Here is a 17652-nt window from a genome sequence, read left to right as displayed (position 1 = left end):
TGTCTGTGTGTGTGTGAGAGAGATATTAATATATTATTATTATTTATTTTATTTGTATATTTACAAATAATGGTTCAGGGCGGTTTACAACAAAACAAAAACAAAACCATTAAAATCATTTAAAACCAAGATTAAAATTTTAAAACCATAGATCTAATTAAAAGCCTGGGTGAATAAATGTGTCTTCAGTGCTTTTTTAAAGGTTCCCCAGAGATGGGGAGGCTCTTATTTCAACAGGGAGCGCATTCCAAAGCACAGGGGCAGCAAGGGAGAAGACCCCGTTCCCGAGTAGCCGCCAGACAAGTTGGCAACAGGGGAACCTCTCCAGATGATCTTAGCAGGCAGTGGGGCTCATGGCGAAGAAGACATCCTCTTAAAAACCCAGGGCCTAAGCTGTGAGGGCTTGACAGGTGATAACCAGCACCTGGTATTTTGCCCGGAAACGTATCGGCAGCCAGTGTAACTCCAATACGGGAGTGATATGGTCTCTCCGAGATGACCCAGAGACCAACATGGCTGCCGCATTCTGGACCAACTGCAGTTTCCAGACTACGTACAAAAGCAGCCGTGTGTGTGTGTGTGTGTGTGTGTGTGTGTGTGTACACACATGTGGAGAGAGAGAATATTCTTTGTAGCTGGGGCTAATGGGAGTTGTAGTTCAGCAACATCTGGAGGCTCACAGTTTGGGAACCACGGCCCTATAGGGATCTCGCCAGTGTTCCGTCTAAGGCGTGTGCACGCTCACAAGTTTTTTTAATGTCCGCTCTGTAAATTTTAAATCCCGCTCAGGTTCAGTCAGGAAGGCCTCACTCTGAAGGCAGGTGCGCGCACACTGCCTTGATACTGCCGCCCAGAACAAAACTCATTCCGCACACAGATGGAAAAATAAATAAATTAGAGAGAACACTGGATAGAGCTCAGTAGTAGGAGCATGAGCTTTGCATGTAAAAGGTCCCAGCTTCAATCCCTGGCAACATCTCCAAGGAGAGCTGGGGGAGACCCCTGCCTGAAATTCTGGAGAGCCGCTGCCAGTCTGTGAAGACCATACTGAGCTAGACGGGCCAAGGGTCTGACTCGGCACAAGGCAACTTCCTATGTTCCCAAGAGTGCTCCCATGTTTATCTCTGGCAGGTGGGAAGGCACAGTGCCATCAGAAACAGGATGGGGGCTGGAGGGGGGTGGGGTGGAATCATTCGGGGAAGCCTTTTTCATTTGGGGCCCAATGGGAGACTCCAGAAGAGGTGGGCCGCTGTGGCTCAGCTCTAGAATCCCCCCAACACCTCCGCGGCTTCCCCTCACCAGAGGATTGTGTCCTGCCAGTCACGCAGGAAGCTGAGGAAAGCCCTCCCCACACCGTGCTGAGCAGTGGTGATCTCTGACTTTTCTCAAGTCTAGGTCGCACTCTCTTCCTACCGCCTGGCTTGCTCAGCAGCAAAACTCCGCGTCTCTCGTGGCCAAGCCAGATATCAGCAGACGGGCTGCATCTCCTCCCACTTCACCTCCCAAACAGCAGCCGCCAAGGAGAAGGAGATTTGGACCCAGGCAGAGGGAGTGAGCTGAATCCATTCTCCTCCCCCTGGAGTGGCTAATGGTGACCCTGGTGGAGACCAGAGCCATGGGGTGTGTGTGGGGGGGATCAGACCCCCCTCTCCCCCAGCCCCATAACCTTGAAGCTTAATGGCACTCCTTTCCGTGGCTGCTTTCAGCAAAATGTGATGGATTCAAGGGTGAGACTTCCACAGGGCCTCTAGTCTGATTCAACACAGCACACAGGAGTGGAACAATTGACCTCAGGAGGTGATCTTTGGAGTGGGAAGCATCAGGCCTCAGCAGCAGACCCCCTGCTATGCATGCAAATGATCCCAGGTTTAATCCCCAACATCTCCTGGAAAGACTAGGAAAGACCCCTGCCTGAAACCCTGGAGAAAATGTCCCAGGTTCAGCCCCTGGCAGCATCTCCAGGTAGGCCTGGGGAAGATTCTTGCCCGAAAACCTGGAGAGCTGCTGCCAGTCAGTGTTGATCAGGGCTACACCACTTTGGCCCTGTAGCTGTTGTTGGGCCACAACTCCTTTCATCCCAAGCCACGGTGGCCAATAGTCAGGGATGATGGGAGCTGGAGTCCCACATCTGAAGGAGCTGGACTCCAAGTTGTGCGGCCCTGATGTGGACAATACTGTACTAGATGCACCAGAGCTCTGACTCGCTACGACAGCGGTGTCTGCTCATCAGGAGCACCCCTAACTCAGTGGCGAGCACCTACTCAGTAACTACACAGTAGCGAGTAACTAGTGAGTAACTACTCACTAGCGAGTAACTATTGAGTAACTACCGAGTAACTACTCAGTAGTGAGACAGACATGCAGCCTGTCCCATGCTCAGCCCCTGCCATCTCCAGCCAGGCTGGGGAAGACCCCCATCCCAAACACTGGAGGGCTGCTGCCAGTCAGTGTAGACAGGACTGAAGCAGATGGAACAAGGGTCTGATTCACCACCCCAGCCTGGGGTGCTGCAGAGACACACGTCTAGTGGGTTGACGTCTTCCCTCTAAAGCGTGCACATGTGCGCGGGCTCACACATTTTCTGATGTCCGCTCAATTTTCTACCCCGCTCAGGTTGAATCAGGTATGCAGGTGTGCCCACGCTGCCTGGATCCTGCGGCCCAGAAGAAAACTCATTCTGCACAGAGATGAAAACAATTCGAGAGGACACTGGTGGGTCGGCCTGTCAAACAGACCAGGGTGAAATGTTGAGCTTTCCTGGCATAGGGCCATGGACACGGACGTCTGCAGCAGCTCCATTTCCTGGCGGCTTAACAGAGCAAGTTCTTTCCCTCTTTAAACAGAACTTGGCAGCCCTGGCCTCCCCAGGGCGTCTTTTCCCGCTGAGTCATAGCAGAAAGGGGCAATACCCATCATGTGGCTTCAGCGCAGCCGCCCACCACGAAATTCCTACCTCCGGGGCTCCGTTGGGGATGAGCTGGAGGAGCTCACGGCATGTCAAGCCACCTCTTCTGCTCTTGCCACTGTGATTTTCGTTGGGTAGCAGTGGTGAGTCCTCCAAGGAGCCTTCCACTTCCCCCTCCAGGCTCGGAAGGACCGGTGTCTCGATCACAATGCAGATATTGTCCAAGTTGTGCCTTAAAGCTGCCTGAGCAGAGGGAGGGAAAGGGACCAGTCAAAAAAACCACCTGCAGACCACGGCCAGGGGTGTACTCGTTTTGCAAGTCTTTTAAGTGTGTTTCTGTGGGTGTGTAGACAGAGCTCCATGCACACACACGCAGCACAGATTTGAAAGAGAGGAATCAAAGGACTTCTTCCCAAAACAGGACCGTGAACTGGCAGAACTCATCGCCCCTTCACGCAATCGTGGCTACTGACACAGACATAGAGAAGGAGGAGAATCATAAATTAAGAAATAGCTCTGAGATAGAACCGAAGGTTCAAGGTCCTAGTCTAGAACCGCCCAGGACCTTTGGAGTCAGGTGGCATATTGAATGAATGAACGAATGAATGAAGTCTTGGTATTTCCCAGTGAGCACTGGGAATGCAGTGGAGAACCCACTTTCAATTTTTTTCCTGAAGGGAGGAAACCTGAGATGCTTTTCAGTTTTCAGTTTGGCCTTGAGAAGAACCCTTAAATTCCACTTCCAATTTCAGTTTCCTCTTGGAAGAATCCTAAAATTCAGTTTGGAATTTGGAACAATTTCAGCCCCCCTCTCTAGAACTTTGGAGACTTGCTGCCAGTCAGTGTAGACAAGGTTGAGCCAGATGGAGCAAGGCTCTGGCTGAGCAGGCAGCCTCCTATGTCCCTAAAATATTATCTCGAGGTTTGGGAGCATTCCTCCCAGAATGCAGAAAACCCCTTGAGGGTTTTCGGCACCTGGCAAGCAGTGAAAGAGGGGTTCCCAGATGCTGCTGACTACAACTCCCACCATCCCCAGCTGCAACAGCCTTTGGCAGGGGGTGATGGGAGTTGTATTCAACAGCACCTGGAAATCCCTGTTACAGGGCACACTGCTTGCAAGGGATGCTCTTCAAAGCTGAGATGGATTGTGAGCGGAGCCGGGGGTAGCTTGCCCATTGGGAAGAGCAACATTTTTGTGCTGTGCCTACCACATCTTTTCTGCACCTCAGGACACCAGCGGCACCCCCAAAAGCCTGCAAGAAGAATTCACCTCTTGTTTCCTCTTCATTTCTGTAATGGAGTTTGCCAAGGACTGGAGGCACGGTTCCACGTTGAAATGAACAAACCATAGCTATGGGGGGAGAAATTGAGGCAATTACATTTTCATATGGCTTAAAACAAGCCAGGGAGGGCTCTATAGATTTCATGCCTTCCGGCATGTCAAAAAGCCCTATTCAGTTGTTTTAAAAGTAGGGACAGCGTCCCCTTGTGGTGGGGAGGGAATGACAGAATGTTAGATAGCCACCCGCCTTGTGCACCAACATGCTCTTTAAACAGCTCGTTTCCAGGTCCAATTCAAACTTCTGTTTTCAACCTTTATAGCAGAGCCCTAAATGGCTAGGTACCAAGTTACCTTAAAAAGGGCCTCATCCCACATGTCTTCCCTACATGGATCTCAAGGTCTTCTTTGGAGGCCCTGCTCTAACTGCCAAACGAGGCCAGGCAGGTTGGCAACTAGGGGCAGGGCCTTTTCGGTGGTGGCATCGCGCCGATGGAATCGCCTCTCCAGTGAGGCTCGTCACCTGGTACCATTACCGGTACTGTTACCATGTCTTTTTAGACACCTGGAAGTGTCGAACCGGCAATTTCCTTCTGGAGGGAATTGCACAGGTTTTGCATGCCCAAGCTCGTTTCCCCTGTTAGAGAGAGCCTTTGGAGTCAGGTGGTATATTAATTAATTAAATAATAATAATCCATTTGTGAATAATTTAATTAAATAAAAATAAAATAGTATAAATAAAAAATAAAATAAAATAAAAACACACGAGCAGATAGAAGTGGAAGTTGCTTCTCGCAGGAAGGATACCTGTGGGATGCTACAGTGCTTGTCCAGTATATCTGTCACGCCCACCAGGAGCTGGTTTTTCATGAAGACTTCATTGGCAGCTGCCAACCTGATGTCAGTATTCATGTTGATCTGTTAAATAAGGAGAAAGAAAGGGGTCGTCAGCTTCTGGATCATCCGCGGAGGGAATGGAAGGCCGGTTTTACAGTAACAAGAAGCTCGCTTGCATAGGGGGTTGCTTTATACCGAGTCAGACCCTTGGTCCATCTAGCTCAGTCTTGTCTACACTGACTGGCAGTGGCTCTCCAAGGATTCAGGCAGGAGCCTCTCCCAGCCCGACCTGGAGATGCTGCCAGGGAATGAACCGCGGGACCTTCTACATGCAAAAGAGGTGCTCAGCCTCCGAGAGACAGAGCAGCGCCTGAAGATTCTATGAACATATAAAGCTGCCTTCTGAGTCTACCCATCAGTCCATCCAGCTCAGAACGGTCAGCACTGGCTGGCAGCCGCTCTTCAGAGTTTCCGCCCCAATGAAGGGGCCAAGGTATCGAGTATTTATATACCTGGGGCCCTTCTTCACACCACGCAAATGCCTTATCACTGAGCTACTGGAGGCACCTCAGAGGATGGAAAGGTCAGCTTTTTCTTGGCAAGAGACGCTGTTGCCTGGTCACTAAGGGAGCAAGCGATGGGTAAACTGATGGGTAGACTGGGGAACCTTGGCCCTCCAGCTGTTTTTGAACTACAACTCCCACCATCCCCAGCAGCAGCAACAACAACAACAACAACAACAACAACAACAGCCAATAATTGTGGCTGGGGATGGTGGGAGTTGTAGTTCAACAACAGCTGGAGGACCAAGGTTCCCCACCTCTGGTTTACACAGAGAAATAATAAATAAATAAGATGGCTCCCTGTCCCCAAAGGTCTCACCATCTAAAAAGAAACATAAGATAGACACCAGCAATAGTTACTGGAGGTACTGTGCTGGGGGTGGATCGGGCCAATTACTCTCCCCCTGCTCAGTAAAGAGAATCACCACGTTAAAAGGTGCCTCTTTGCCAAGTTAGCAGAGGATGTTGGTCCTCCTTAAAACGTGGAGCCCAGTGAACACACTGTCTTCCGAGGGAGATCTGGCCACTGCAGAATGAAATGGAAAGCAGACGTCTCGTGCTTTGGGCACTCTCCTTCTGTTGCCCTTTCCCAGGAACTGCTTAAAAAAACATATTGGGTGAGGAGTGGTCACTGTGATGGAGGATGAGACAGACGGATGGCAAACGGGTTCAAAGACACGGAAAGAATGATTTTAGCACAACCCATAAACAATTCTTGTAACAATAGAACAATAATAGCCTCTGAGGGCGGTTACAAGAATTGTTAATGGGTTGCGCTAAAATCATTCTTTCCGTGTCTTTGAACTCGTTTGGGGGTTGTAGTTCAGATACAGCTGGAGGGCCAAGGTTCCCCACCCTTGGCCACTGTAAACTGCCCTGAGTCATTTTTGGAAGGGCAGTATAGAAATCAAATCAAATAACAACAACAACAACAATAATGAGGAGGAGGAGGAGGAGGAGGAGGAGGAGGAGGGAGGACTCGATGTCTGGATAAAACAAACCAGTCAATAACACCTGTCTGACTGTGTGTGTGTGTGTGTGTGTGAGTGTGAATGAATGAATGAATGAATGAATGAATGAATGAATAAATAAATAAATAAATAAATAAATAAATAAATAGATAGATAGCAACGGATGCTGCTGAACCAGAGTTTATGATTCTACTCAGCTCCATCACAGGACTGGACAGTAACACCCGGGACAGGCAGATGAGCTGGGAGGTAACTATGAGCACCAGTTTCAGCTCCTTCCTTTTCATATTTTCAATGCATGCACATGTTCGGTCTCTTCTTACCTTATGTTGCTGTCGATGGACAATGAGTCTGACGACCAAGGCAGTCACTAAAGCCACAGCGGTGACCAAGAGAGCGAGCTCCCAATATTGTGCGAAGGGATACAGCTGCAAGATGGAATAAAGGTTGACCCAGAGAGTCACGTAGAAAACCTGGAAGGAGGATGACCGCCGGGGGGGTGGGGGGGTGGGAGGGAGGGAGAGAGAGAGAGAGATGGCAAAAATGCTTAGAGAAATAAGCAAGGATAAAACTTGAACAGGGAACACTTGTCTGGGCAGGATTCTCCTGCCAAAGCTGTGTGTCACTGGTTTTGAACGCAGAAATTTATTTATTTATTTATTTATTTATTTATTACATTTATATCCCGCTCTTCCTCCAAGGAGCCCAGAGCGGTGTGCTACATACTTAAGTTTCTCCTCACAACAACCCTGTGAAGTAGGCTAGGCTGAGAGCGAAGTGACTGGCCCAGAGTCACCCAGCAAGTCTCATGGCTGAATGGGGATTTGAACTCGGGTCTCCCCGGTCCTAGTCCAGCACTCTAACCACTACACCACGCTGGCTCACTTCAGCACGCTTTGTACCCGTGCCAAAGGGCTCTGACCTTATTACAATGCAAAGCACAGGAACGGGTGATGGGGCCAGAGTGTGAGATGTGACAAGGTGCTTGTCTGGAGGTCCCCAACGCCCCAGACACAAGACAGCATCCAGACGAAATGGGCACTAGCACCAATGCTGTTGTGCTAGGCGAGGAGGGCCGCGATGCCGTGACGTTTTATTTATTTATTTTATTTATCGTTGAATTGACATGCCACCTTTCATTAAAACAATGCCAAGGCGGTTTACAGCAAAATTTAAAAACAAGATTATGAAAATGGCACAGTTAAAATGGTAAGCTAAAAATAGAAGACAGATCTGATTAAAAAAAAATTAAAACACAAGTATAAAAACAATACAAAATAGAAAGGACAAAGAGCATTAACATTCTACCGAAGACAACCACAGGGCCCAGTGGCCGCCACGAGTTGACACCAACCTGATGGCACAACTTCCCCTTTACTGTTACAAATATGACTAGTTCATGCCCCAGCACAGCCGGATGCCCAACGGGGGCTCAAGAATTAGGCCATGTCCCGGCTTTGCTAGATGTTGCCAAGAGTTCTTCTCATGCCAGGAGGAACCATGGGAGTTATATACCCATGGTCTGTGGTGATCCTGAACATGGCTGCGCATGGGCAAAGCAGCATTACAGCCTAGATCGAGGGCCATGGGGAACCATGGGAAATGTAATTCCTATGGTTCCCTGCATCACTAGATGCTGCCAAGGGCTCTCATATTAGCAACTATGGGAGTGATATTCTCATGGTTCACAGTGATCCTGAACATTGTTCGGCATGCTAACAGCAGCATCTAGAGCCTAAATCACGAGGTCCTACTACTGTCAATGATCCACATCCTTTCCTGAAATTATTGATGTAAGGGACAGCGGAGTGGTGTGCTGCCAGTTCTGAGCTCGGCAAAGATACACCCTGCCAGTCCTCACTGACACATGTTCCTTACCACAGCAACGGTTATCCCAAATGCTCTTGAGTTGTAGAACATGTACTTTCTCACTTCTGGCTCTAGCACTGCATGCTGGATCAAATTTCTCCACTCGTCGGCCGTCATCTGTTTGGGTGACAATGTGATCAGTAGCTGTATGGCCAAATGCAACGGCCACAAACCAGAGCAAGGAGTTGCATGTACTTCAACTCACTGGGATGAATGCATCCCAGTGAGTTACACGCACACACGTGCGCGCACACACACTAATGTATGTCTTCTGTTTCACAAATATTTTATCTTTTTTTTTGAAAACAGAATCAAAAATAATAATAATGAGGAACTCACAGCAGATCTCATGGAGAATTCTTCTAATGGAGAATTTGCCCCTTAGAGAATCTGTTCTAAATTGTGCTACTTCTGTCGACCAAAATATTTTGAATAATTTGCTTGTACAAAATAGTCATAGTTTCCGATGATCTACAGACACCAAATTCCACATGAACAATCCTGCCACTTAAATTAGCTGAATGCACTAGTTTTTACACTGGAATATGCTTGCTGAACAGTTTGGTTTTTTTAAAAATATCTTTTTAGAAGAAATTCTGAATATCATACTTCCCGATGATCTAAAAATATCTATCAAATTTTGTATGAGCAATCTTGCTACTGAAATTAACTAAAATGCACTACTTTTTACAGCAGAATATGCTGGGGAAAATGTTTGGGAAAATGTATTTTTAAAAGAAGAAATTCTGAATATAACTGGCAGATTTTCACTGTGATTGTTCTGAACACATTCATAACACTCAATAATCAGATAGGTAATTCAAAAACAACATTATGCTCAAGAGAAGCAGAAGTCTTTTCTGAGTTTCAAATGTACTATGATGCAAAGATACCTATATGGTAATTATTTAACTAAATGAATAATGTTTGAAGTTGAAATCCTAAAAATGCCAAACTGTTTTTTACTTCCATTGCAATCACATTAATACACATTCCTATTACATTTATTTAATTTCTCTGTTAGTGTAATCTCTGCAAAAATGACTGTGCTCAGTCAACAATGGACCTCACCTACTAGTTTATCATATTTTCATTATAATTATGGAATTAAAATTAATTCCATAATTAATTATAATTATGGTCTTGTGGTAGTGAGCATGAATTGTCCCCCTTGCTAAGCAGGATCTGCCAGTCAGCGTAGACAATACTGAGCTAGAAGTGCCAATGGTCTACATAAGAATGTAACAAGAGCCCACTGGATCACGCCCAAGAAGGCCCATCTAGTCCAGCATCCTGTTTCACACAGTGGCCCACTAGATGCCTCTGGAGAGCCCACAGGCAAGAGGTGAGCACACACCCTCTCTTCGACTGCTGCTCCCCTGCAACTGGTTTTTAGAGGCATCTTGCCTCTGAGGCTAGAGGTGGCCTATAGCCACTGAGAGATCTGTCCTCTGTGAATTTGTCAAAGGCCCTTTTAAAGCCATCCAAGCTGGTGGCCATCACCACATCCCGTGGCAGAGAACATCATAGATTAATTATGTGCTGTGTGGGAAAGTACTTTCTCTTCTCGGTCCTAAATGTCCCGATCTTCAGTTTCATGTGATGAAGCCCTGGTTCTAGTGTTCTTTTGCACCTGGTATAAGGCAGCTCTATGTCCCTATGGAATGGACGCACTGACTTAAAAGCATAGAGATTGTAGCATCTGTAGGGCAGCTATATATGTGAGACAGAAAAGAAACCATTAATTATAGTCCATATATTATGTGTGTAGATTTGATGAGTTATGCCTGTGAGCCTTCTAGTTTCGCAGGAGGGGCAGTAAAGGCTTGCAAAAAAGATCACACAGAATGATTAACTCGTTAATTAAAAGCAGGTTGCTCCCCATTTGTACTGCGTACATATAATACAGGAGCAGAAAGCACGGATTGTTGCATCAGGCTGCTTTGCTAAGTAGCACTGCTTCTGCTCTACAGGTTTCAACAAGGTGTGCAATCTTACCTGGATCCCCCAGGTCTTCAGGCTCTCAGCACAGAAATTCGTATCTATGTGGGAAGAAGATCTACCGGATTCACAAGCTGTGAGAACTGCAAGCACCTGTCCGTTGAGAAGCTCTGGAAGACAGGAAGGAAGGATGAGCATCGGAAATTCCCTTTGCCTGGGTGTCTCGCCTGATTTTGAAGTTCTGAACTACCTACTCCAGTTTCCAAAATGGAAACTTTAGGAATGCTCTGCTTTTGGTACACCATGCATGCACAGTTAGAACATAAGAACAGCCCTGCTGGATCAGGCCCAAGGCCCATCTAGTCCAGCATCCTGTTTCGCACAGTGGCCCACCAGATGCCACTGGAAGCCTATAGGCGAGAGATGAAGGCATGCCCTCTCTCCTGCTGTTACTCCCCTGCAACTGGGACTCAGAGGCATCCTGCTTTTGAGGCTGGAGGTGGCCTATAGCCCTCCGACTAGTAGCCGTCGATAGACCTCTCCTACATGAAGTTATCCAAACCCCTCTTAAAGCCATCCAGGTTGTTGGCTGTCACCACATCTTGTGGCAGAGAATTCCACAAGTTGATTATGCAGTGTGTGAAAAAGTACTTCTGTTTGTTGGTCCTAAATTTCCCAGCAATCAATTTCATGGGATGACCCCTGGTTCGAGTGTTATGTGAGAGGGAGAAGAATTTCTCTCTATCCACTTTCTACACACCATGCATGATTTTATAGACCTCTATCATGTCTCCCCGCAGTCATCTTTTTTCTAAATTAAAAAGCCCCAGGTGTTGTAGCCTTGCCTCCTAAGAAAGGTGCTCTAGGCCCCTGATCATCTTGGTTGCCCTCTTCTGCACCTTTTCCAGTTCTATAATGTCCTTTTTTAGTTGTGGTGGCCAGAATTGTACGCAGCACTCCAGGTGTGGCCACACCATATTTTTGTATAAGGGCATTATAATATTAGCAGTTTTATTTTCAATCCCCTATTTTCAATCAGTTACCTACAGAGATTTCTGTTCCTTCCCTCCACGCACGTCTTTCCTCCCACACACCCCACCAGTGCGAACATGCACACTGAAAAGACACACTGCAAAAAAGCAGTCTGGACATGATTGCACATACACTTCTCTCCAGATTATTTTGGTGTGGCATTTTGCCCAGTCAATGGGCAAGAGTGCATGTGCACATCAGCAACACTGCCCAAAAGAAGATTCTCAAGGCAGCGGCATGTGCAGATCCCATGCACATATTTGGGGTCTTCACTAGGGCATGAGAATGCACATGGGCACTGGTAAAACACTACACAAAATGAATCTTGACGGAACTGTATGTACATTGGCAGCAAGATTGTTATTCACACTATCCTGTTGATGTACACATCAGTAATACAGGGCTGGGGAAGGGGAGGGATGCAAATGAATTAAACCAATGAAGTTGTGGCAAACTGCACTTGTGACAATTCCATAATTAAACTCTCAGCCTTACAAGGCAGGCAACTTAAGGTTCAGTGGGGGGGGGGGATTCCTCAATCTCAGCCATTGTCATCTCAGTCAGAGGAAACAGATTCAAACTTGTCACACAACACCTTCACAATGCAACCAGAGGAGACATAGCAACCTGTTCAAAAAAGAAACCTACAGATCAACACAGACGATTCAGCACGATGGAGGAAATGGCTCTAAATTTAGCTCAATGCTACTAGAGTCAATGTAATTTCTGGGTGTTTTTTTCCTGGTAGCCAGCCATGCAAAGGATTTACTTTACCGTGCTTCCAGTGAACGGAGCATTCTTTTTCTTGGTTCCAGCAGTACGAGACAGAAATTGGGAGCTCATCATTCCCAACATCACCAGCCTGGCGTTTCCAGCAGGCCATAATGAAACAAATCTTCAATCTGTAACTCCCGGGTTGCAAAGGAGAAAATCTAGCTCTCCGTATTCACATCTCGTACTTGCTCTTGTCTTGGCTTCTTTTGCTGAAAAATATAAAGCCAATTATTTCGCCACTTCCTCCACACCATGTCGAGGCGGTAGAAAGCTGAAAGAGAGACGATCTTGATCCAAGATCAAAACCGCTGCCTACTGAGACAGACTCCCCGTCTATACAGCTCCATATTGTCTACTCTGGCTAGCAGCAGCTCTCCTGACCTTTAGACAGGGGGTCTTTCCCAGACCTACCTGGAGATGCTGCCAGGGACGAAGCCTGATACCTTCTGCATGCCAAGCAGGTGTTCCACCGCTGAGCTATGCCCCCTTTTTCCAAGGTAGAAGGGCCAGATCTTATGGCCTTGTCAAAAGCCCGGCCTGAAAGTCCTGCCAACGTGTCTCACTCCTTTCTTTCTCTTTTCCCAGGGTTCATTGAATCATTCTCTGAAGCAACTTGGCGTTCACAGCAGCCCTGGGTGGGGCCAGATCTGGCTGGCAGCCACAGATGTACGCAACCTCGAGCTCATTAACCTTGGGGAAGCTCAGTGTTTATTCAGGAACAGGTAAAAGATTTTCATTTTCTACTGTGCATTTGGAAGTCGGGCTGGCTAAGATGTGGTTTCCCCCCTTCTCTGCTGTCAGATGGCGATTGGTTTCATTCTGACTGTTATATTTCACCAAGGGAAATAGTGACATAGAGGGATCCTTGCCCTCTGTCACCTCACCTCTTACAGATGGCTGAACATATCACATATTTTGATATCTTTCCCAGGTTTGTTTTTAGAGATTTTTTTAACTAGAGATGCCAGCCAGGTATTGTCCACGCTCTGTTTTAAAAAGCCAGGAAGGCTTCTCTCTGTTACCTTAAAATAACCCAGATAACCATTGTAACAATCCTATGATTTATTTATTTATTATTTTTATTTATTTACTTACTTACTTACACACACAGTCAGACAGGTGTTACTGACTGGTTTGTTTTATCCAGACATCGAGTCCTTCCCAAGGACCTGGGATGCCAGAATTTTATTGTCAATATCGTCGTTGTTATAGATATTGTCACAGAATATAGGCTGTTCCCAGTAAAGCTGCTTTTTGTAATTGGCTGGTGGTGATTTCTGTGGCCCCTGTGGTGTTGAGGTGCTCTTCAAGGTCTTTTGGAACTGCACCCAGGGCGCCAATGACCACTGGGATTATTTGGGTCTTCTTCTGCCACAGCCTTTCAATTTCAGTTTGTAGATCTTTGTATTTTGTGATTTTTTTCTATTTCTTTTTCTTCTATTCTGCTGTCACCTGGTATTGCTATATCGATTATTTTAACTTGTTTTTCTTTCTTCTCGACTACAATTATATCTGGTGTATTGTGTGGCAGATGTTTGTCTGTTTGTAGTCGGAAGTCCCATAATATTTTTGCATCTTCATTTTCTTCCACTTTTTCAATTTTATGGTCCCACCAATGTTTGGCTACAGGTAGCTTGTATTTTTTGCAGACGTTCCAGTATATCATCCCTGCTACCTTGTCATGCCTTTGTTTGTAGTCAGTCTGTGCGATCTTTTGACAACAGCTGATTAGGTGGTCCACTGTTTCATCTGCTTCTTTACAAAGGCGGCACTTGCTGTTTGTTGTGGATTTTTTGACTTTTGCTCTTATTGCATTTGTTCTTAGTGCCTGTTCTTGTGTAGCCAATATTAAATTTTTTATCATTATTATTACATTTATATCCCACTCTTCCTCCAAGGAGCCCAGAGCAGTGTACTACATACTTACGTTTCTCTTTCACAACAACCCTGTGAAGTAGGCTAGGCTGATTTATCTGCAGGCCAAAATGATTCTCACCAGCATTTTTTGTTTTTAAATGGCAGGCTGGGTACGACACCTTAATGTTCATGTGTGCGCATTTAGACACATGCACACTAAGGACAAGCGGCATCTAAATTTAAATTCTATGGAGCCTGGGGAAACAGTCCAATTTGAAGAATAAAGAATCCAAATTGAAGAATCCAAATTCAAATAAAGAATCCAAATTGAAGAATAAAAAGCTACCCACGTTTTCCTCCTACCTTGCTTCCACATAATCACTTCTACGCATTTTTTCCTCTTGGCCTTGTTTCCACACAACCGAAAACTGGGAGCACGCTCAGCTCCTAAACCTGGGAGTTTTTGATTGTGTGAATGGCCTCTTGGTGAAAATGTCTTAGCTTAATTTGCATCAGTGTTTCTATTTCCTCGCCAAATGAACACGTTTTGTAGTGCTACTCCACTAAATATGAATATACACATATACAATGAATTTACATTGCTTTGCTTTTATTTTTTACAAGGCCTGTCCAGTCCAGCATCCTGTTGCTCACAGTGGCCCACCAGATGCCGCTGGAAGCCCACAGGCAAGAGATGAAGGCATGCCCTCTCTCCTGCTGTTGCTCCCCTGCAACTGGTACTCAGAAGCATCGTGCCTTTGAGGCTGGAGGTGGCCTCTAGCCCTCAGACTAGTAGCCATTGTTAGACCTCTCCTCCATGACTTTATCTAAACCCCTCTTAAACCATCTAGGCTGTTGGCTGTCACCACATCTTGTGGTAGAGAATTCCATAGACTGATAATACGTTGTGTTGAAAAAGTACTCCCTTTGGTTGGTCCTAAAATTCTTGTTAGTCCGTTTCATGGGATGACCCCTGGTTCTAGTGTTAGGAGAGAGGGAATTAAAATGTAATTGTTTTAATGTTTTAATTTTGTTTTAATTTGTGTTTTATTGTAAACTAACCAGACATGTGAGTTTTGGGAGGAATATGAGTTAGTGAGTGAGTGAGTGAGTGAGTGAGTTAGTTAAATAAATATGCCTATAACTATACATAATACTTCTAACTTAATTTTCGGGAGTTTAATTTTCTGTTTTCTGCCTTCAAACCTTCCAGGAAATTTAATTTTCGGGAGTTTGGTTTTCTGGCCGTTCCTCGGACTCATCGCTCTTGTGCAAGCCCCATGTTCCATCAGTCGAAGTAATAGACAGTGATACCCAGGGTGAATCATGCAACTCAGTCTGGAGGAAGGAGAAACGGTTATACCAGCTTCTCCTCCACTGCTGGCACGAGCGGGTCCAATTGGAAAACAATTGCGACACAAATCACCGAGATTGCAAAATGCCAACGCATGACACAGAGGAAGCTCAGAGTCCGAAGTGCTGCAGAAGGTCATCTGAGCTGCCTGGTTCGCTGTTGGTGGGGTGAACATCTGCATGGGAAGGCATGGCCAGGCAGGGCGTCAGCAGCAACCGCTGGAAGCCCGGGGCCGGGGGTGAGTACTGTGTGGACTAACCTCTAAGATGCTCCTCGTACCCTTATCTCCTGCAGTTTAGGGAGGAGAGCTGGTCTTGGGTTAGCAAGCATGACTTGCCCCCTTTGCTAAGCAGGGTCTGCCCTGGTTGGCACTGGAATGGGAGATTGCATGTGAGCACTCTAAGATATTCCCCTTAGAGAATGGGGCTGTATCTCCATGGTAGGGCACCTGCATGCTTGTATGCAGAAGGCTCCAAGTCCCCTCCCTGGTAGCATCTCCAAAAGAGGGCTGAGAGAGATTCCTGCCTGCAACCTTGGAGAAGCCGCTGCCAGGCTGTGTAGACAATACTGAGCTAGATGGAACAAGGCTCTGACTCAGTATATAGCCACTTCCTATGTTCCTAGTTGGAAGGGCTGGCTCAGATGAGCCATAGCTCAAGGCTAGAGCACCTGCCTTGCATGCAGAAGGTCCCAGGTTCAATCCCCGGTACTTCCGGTTAAAAGGGGAGAGTAGGGCTGGAAAAGACTTCTGAGTCAGGGGCAAAAAAGATGGAAGAGCATTTTTATATTAGCCAAGGGCTGTAGCTCAGTGAGACTCTATTCTGCTTGCAAAAGGGCCCGAGTTCAGTCATACCTGGAGACGAGGCAGGGCCAGAAAAGAGCCCTGTCTGAGCCTGAAACTTAGGAAAGCCGCTGCCAGTCTCTGCAGACAACCCAAAGCTCGGAGGACCAAGGGTCTAAGTCAGCACAGAGCAGTGTAATATGCCCCAGAAGGGTCAACACTCAGGGTAGAGCACCTGCCTTGCATGCAGAAGGTCCCAGGTTCAATCCCTGGCAGCATCTCCAACAGAGTCAAAGGGTTAAGCACTCTGTCTCTCCCTCACCTGCTCCATGCCAGAATTGGAGCCTTCTTCTTTTCTGCCTTCCCCAGCTCCTTAAAGAGGCCCCTGGTCCCACCACCTCACTCCCATTACGCGGGACTGGAGGCATCCCTTTGCGAGATCTCTTACAGATATGCCATTTCTCCTCCCTGGTTGTAAGAACGTTAGAAGTCAAAGCACTGCCAGAATGTGTTTCTCCCTCTCCCTTGCATCCTTCCACATCACATATGTTAAGTTTGCCCCATCCTTCCCTGTGCCTTGTCAGACTTCAGCAGGGGATCCTCTGTCTCATATTCTCACTGGAGGATCAGGCAGCTGACCTCCTTTTCTGTACTTGTAGGGATTTTTTTTTAAATCAAACACACAAAAACCAGATTAAACAAGCTTACATACAAACATAGCATGAAGAAAGCCATTGACAAATAGGGGTGTGCACAAAACTAGTTTGCCCGTTTCAGATCGAGTCCAAATCAGACTCGAACCGAACTGGGCATGTTTGGTTTTGTGCCCTCCACACAGACCCACTGCTCAGCTCAAATTTGAGCCGGTTTGGGGGTTCTAAAGTTAAACAAACAAATTGCTGCCGTGGCCGTGGCGTGGGGGTGGAGGGTCTCTGCCATTTCCCCCTCCCACCGCCAGCCACCCCCGCTCTTCCAAGGGCCATTTTAGGCCGGATTGGGGCCGTCCCAGCCCTTTCTCCGGTGGCGGCCGAGGCCACCACACATGCGCCCTGGCCATTTGCGTTCAACTTGAGGTCGGAGGGTTCAGCTCAAGATCATTTGGAGGGGTGAAGAAAGGTTGGCTCAGTTTATCAGCCCGATAAAATATTTTACTCGTCAAGCTATGTTGGTACATTGCTCAGCAGGACTTTTTTCACTCGCCAGGCATCATTTTCCACTTGTCACAGACTAGTAGTCTAGTGGATTTCCACAGCCCTCCATATATAAATAAAATACATGCCACCTGCTGTTGTCCGAGATCCATACTTGTTGTGCCTTCCGCATTCTAGTTTCACAACATACCACAATTTCATCTCGCCTCTCTGTTCTTGATCGTACTTTAACTGGTTTCCATGCCACACTACCAAGATTCTTCCAAGCGATTCGAAGGTGAGGCTCAGTATAGCTTTGGGGACCAATCCCGTTTCCTATTCAGTCAATGAGATTCAGC

The 17652-nt window shown here is 46.8% G+C and overlaps 1 protein-coding gene across 9 annotated transcripts in view; it reads right to left on the bottom strand.

The window, feature by feature from the left end:
* Positions 1 to 14616, bottom strand: part of TMEM268 (transmembrane protein 268) — a 62973-nt gene extending 48357 nt beyond the window's left edge. For 5 of the 9 annotated variants that reach the window (XR_008312834.1, XR_008312835.1, XM_053282651.1 and 2 more), the window contains exons 1-8: positions 12583 to 13252; positions 12172 to 12380; positions 10423 to 10535; positions 8434 to 8541; positions 6879 to 7028; positions 4992 to 5102; positions 4176 to 4256; positions 2954 to 3148 (exon numbers count right to left, since the gene is read on the bottom strand). Coding sequence is in view for 3 of the 9 variants with exons in the window: in XM_053282651.1 (XP_053138626.1) it covers positions 2954 to 3148; positions 4176 to 4256; positions 4992 to 5102; positions 6879 to 7028; positions 8434 to 8541; positions 10423 to 10535; positions 12172 to 12280 (867 nt within the window). In the remaining 6 variants the exon portion in view is untranslated. The other 4 variants (XR_008312836.1, XR_008312837.1, XR_008312838.1 and 1 more) reach the window with 4 other exon arrangements.
* Positions 14617 to 17652: the final 3036 nt, after the last annotated feature.

This window comes from Hemicordylus capensis, chromosome 17 (assembly GCF_027244095.1).
Source record: "Hemicordylus capensis ecotype Gifberg chromosome 17, rHemCap1.1.pri, whole genome shotgun sequence".
In the NCBI taxonomy this organism is placed as follows: Eukaryota; Metazoa; Chordata; class Lepidosauria; order Squamata; family Cordylidae; genus Hemicordylus; species Hemicordylus capensis.
Note: the sequence above shows the minus strand (reverse complement) of the source record. Positions and strands in the feature narration are given on the sequence as shown.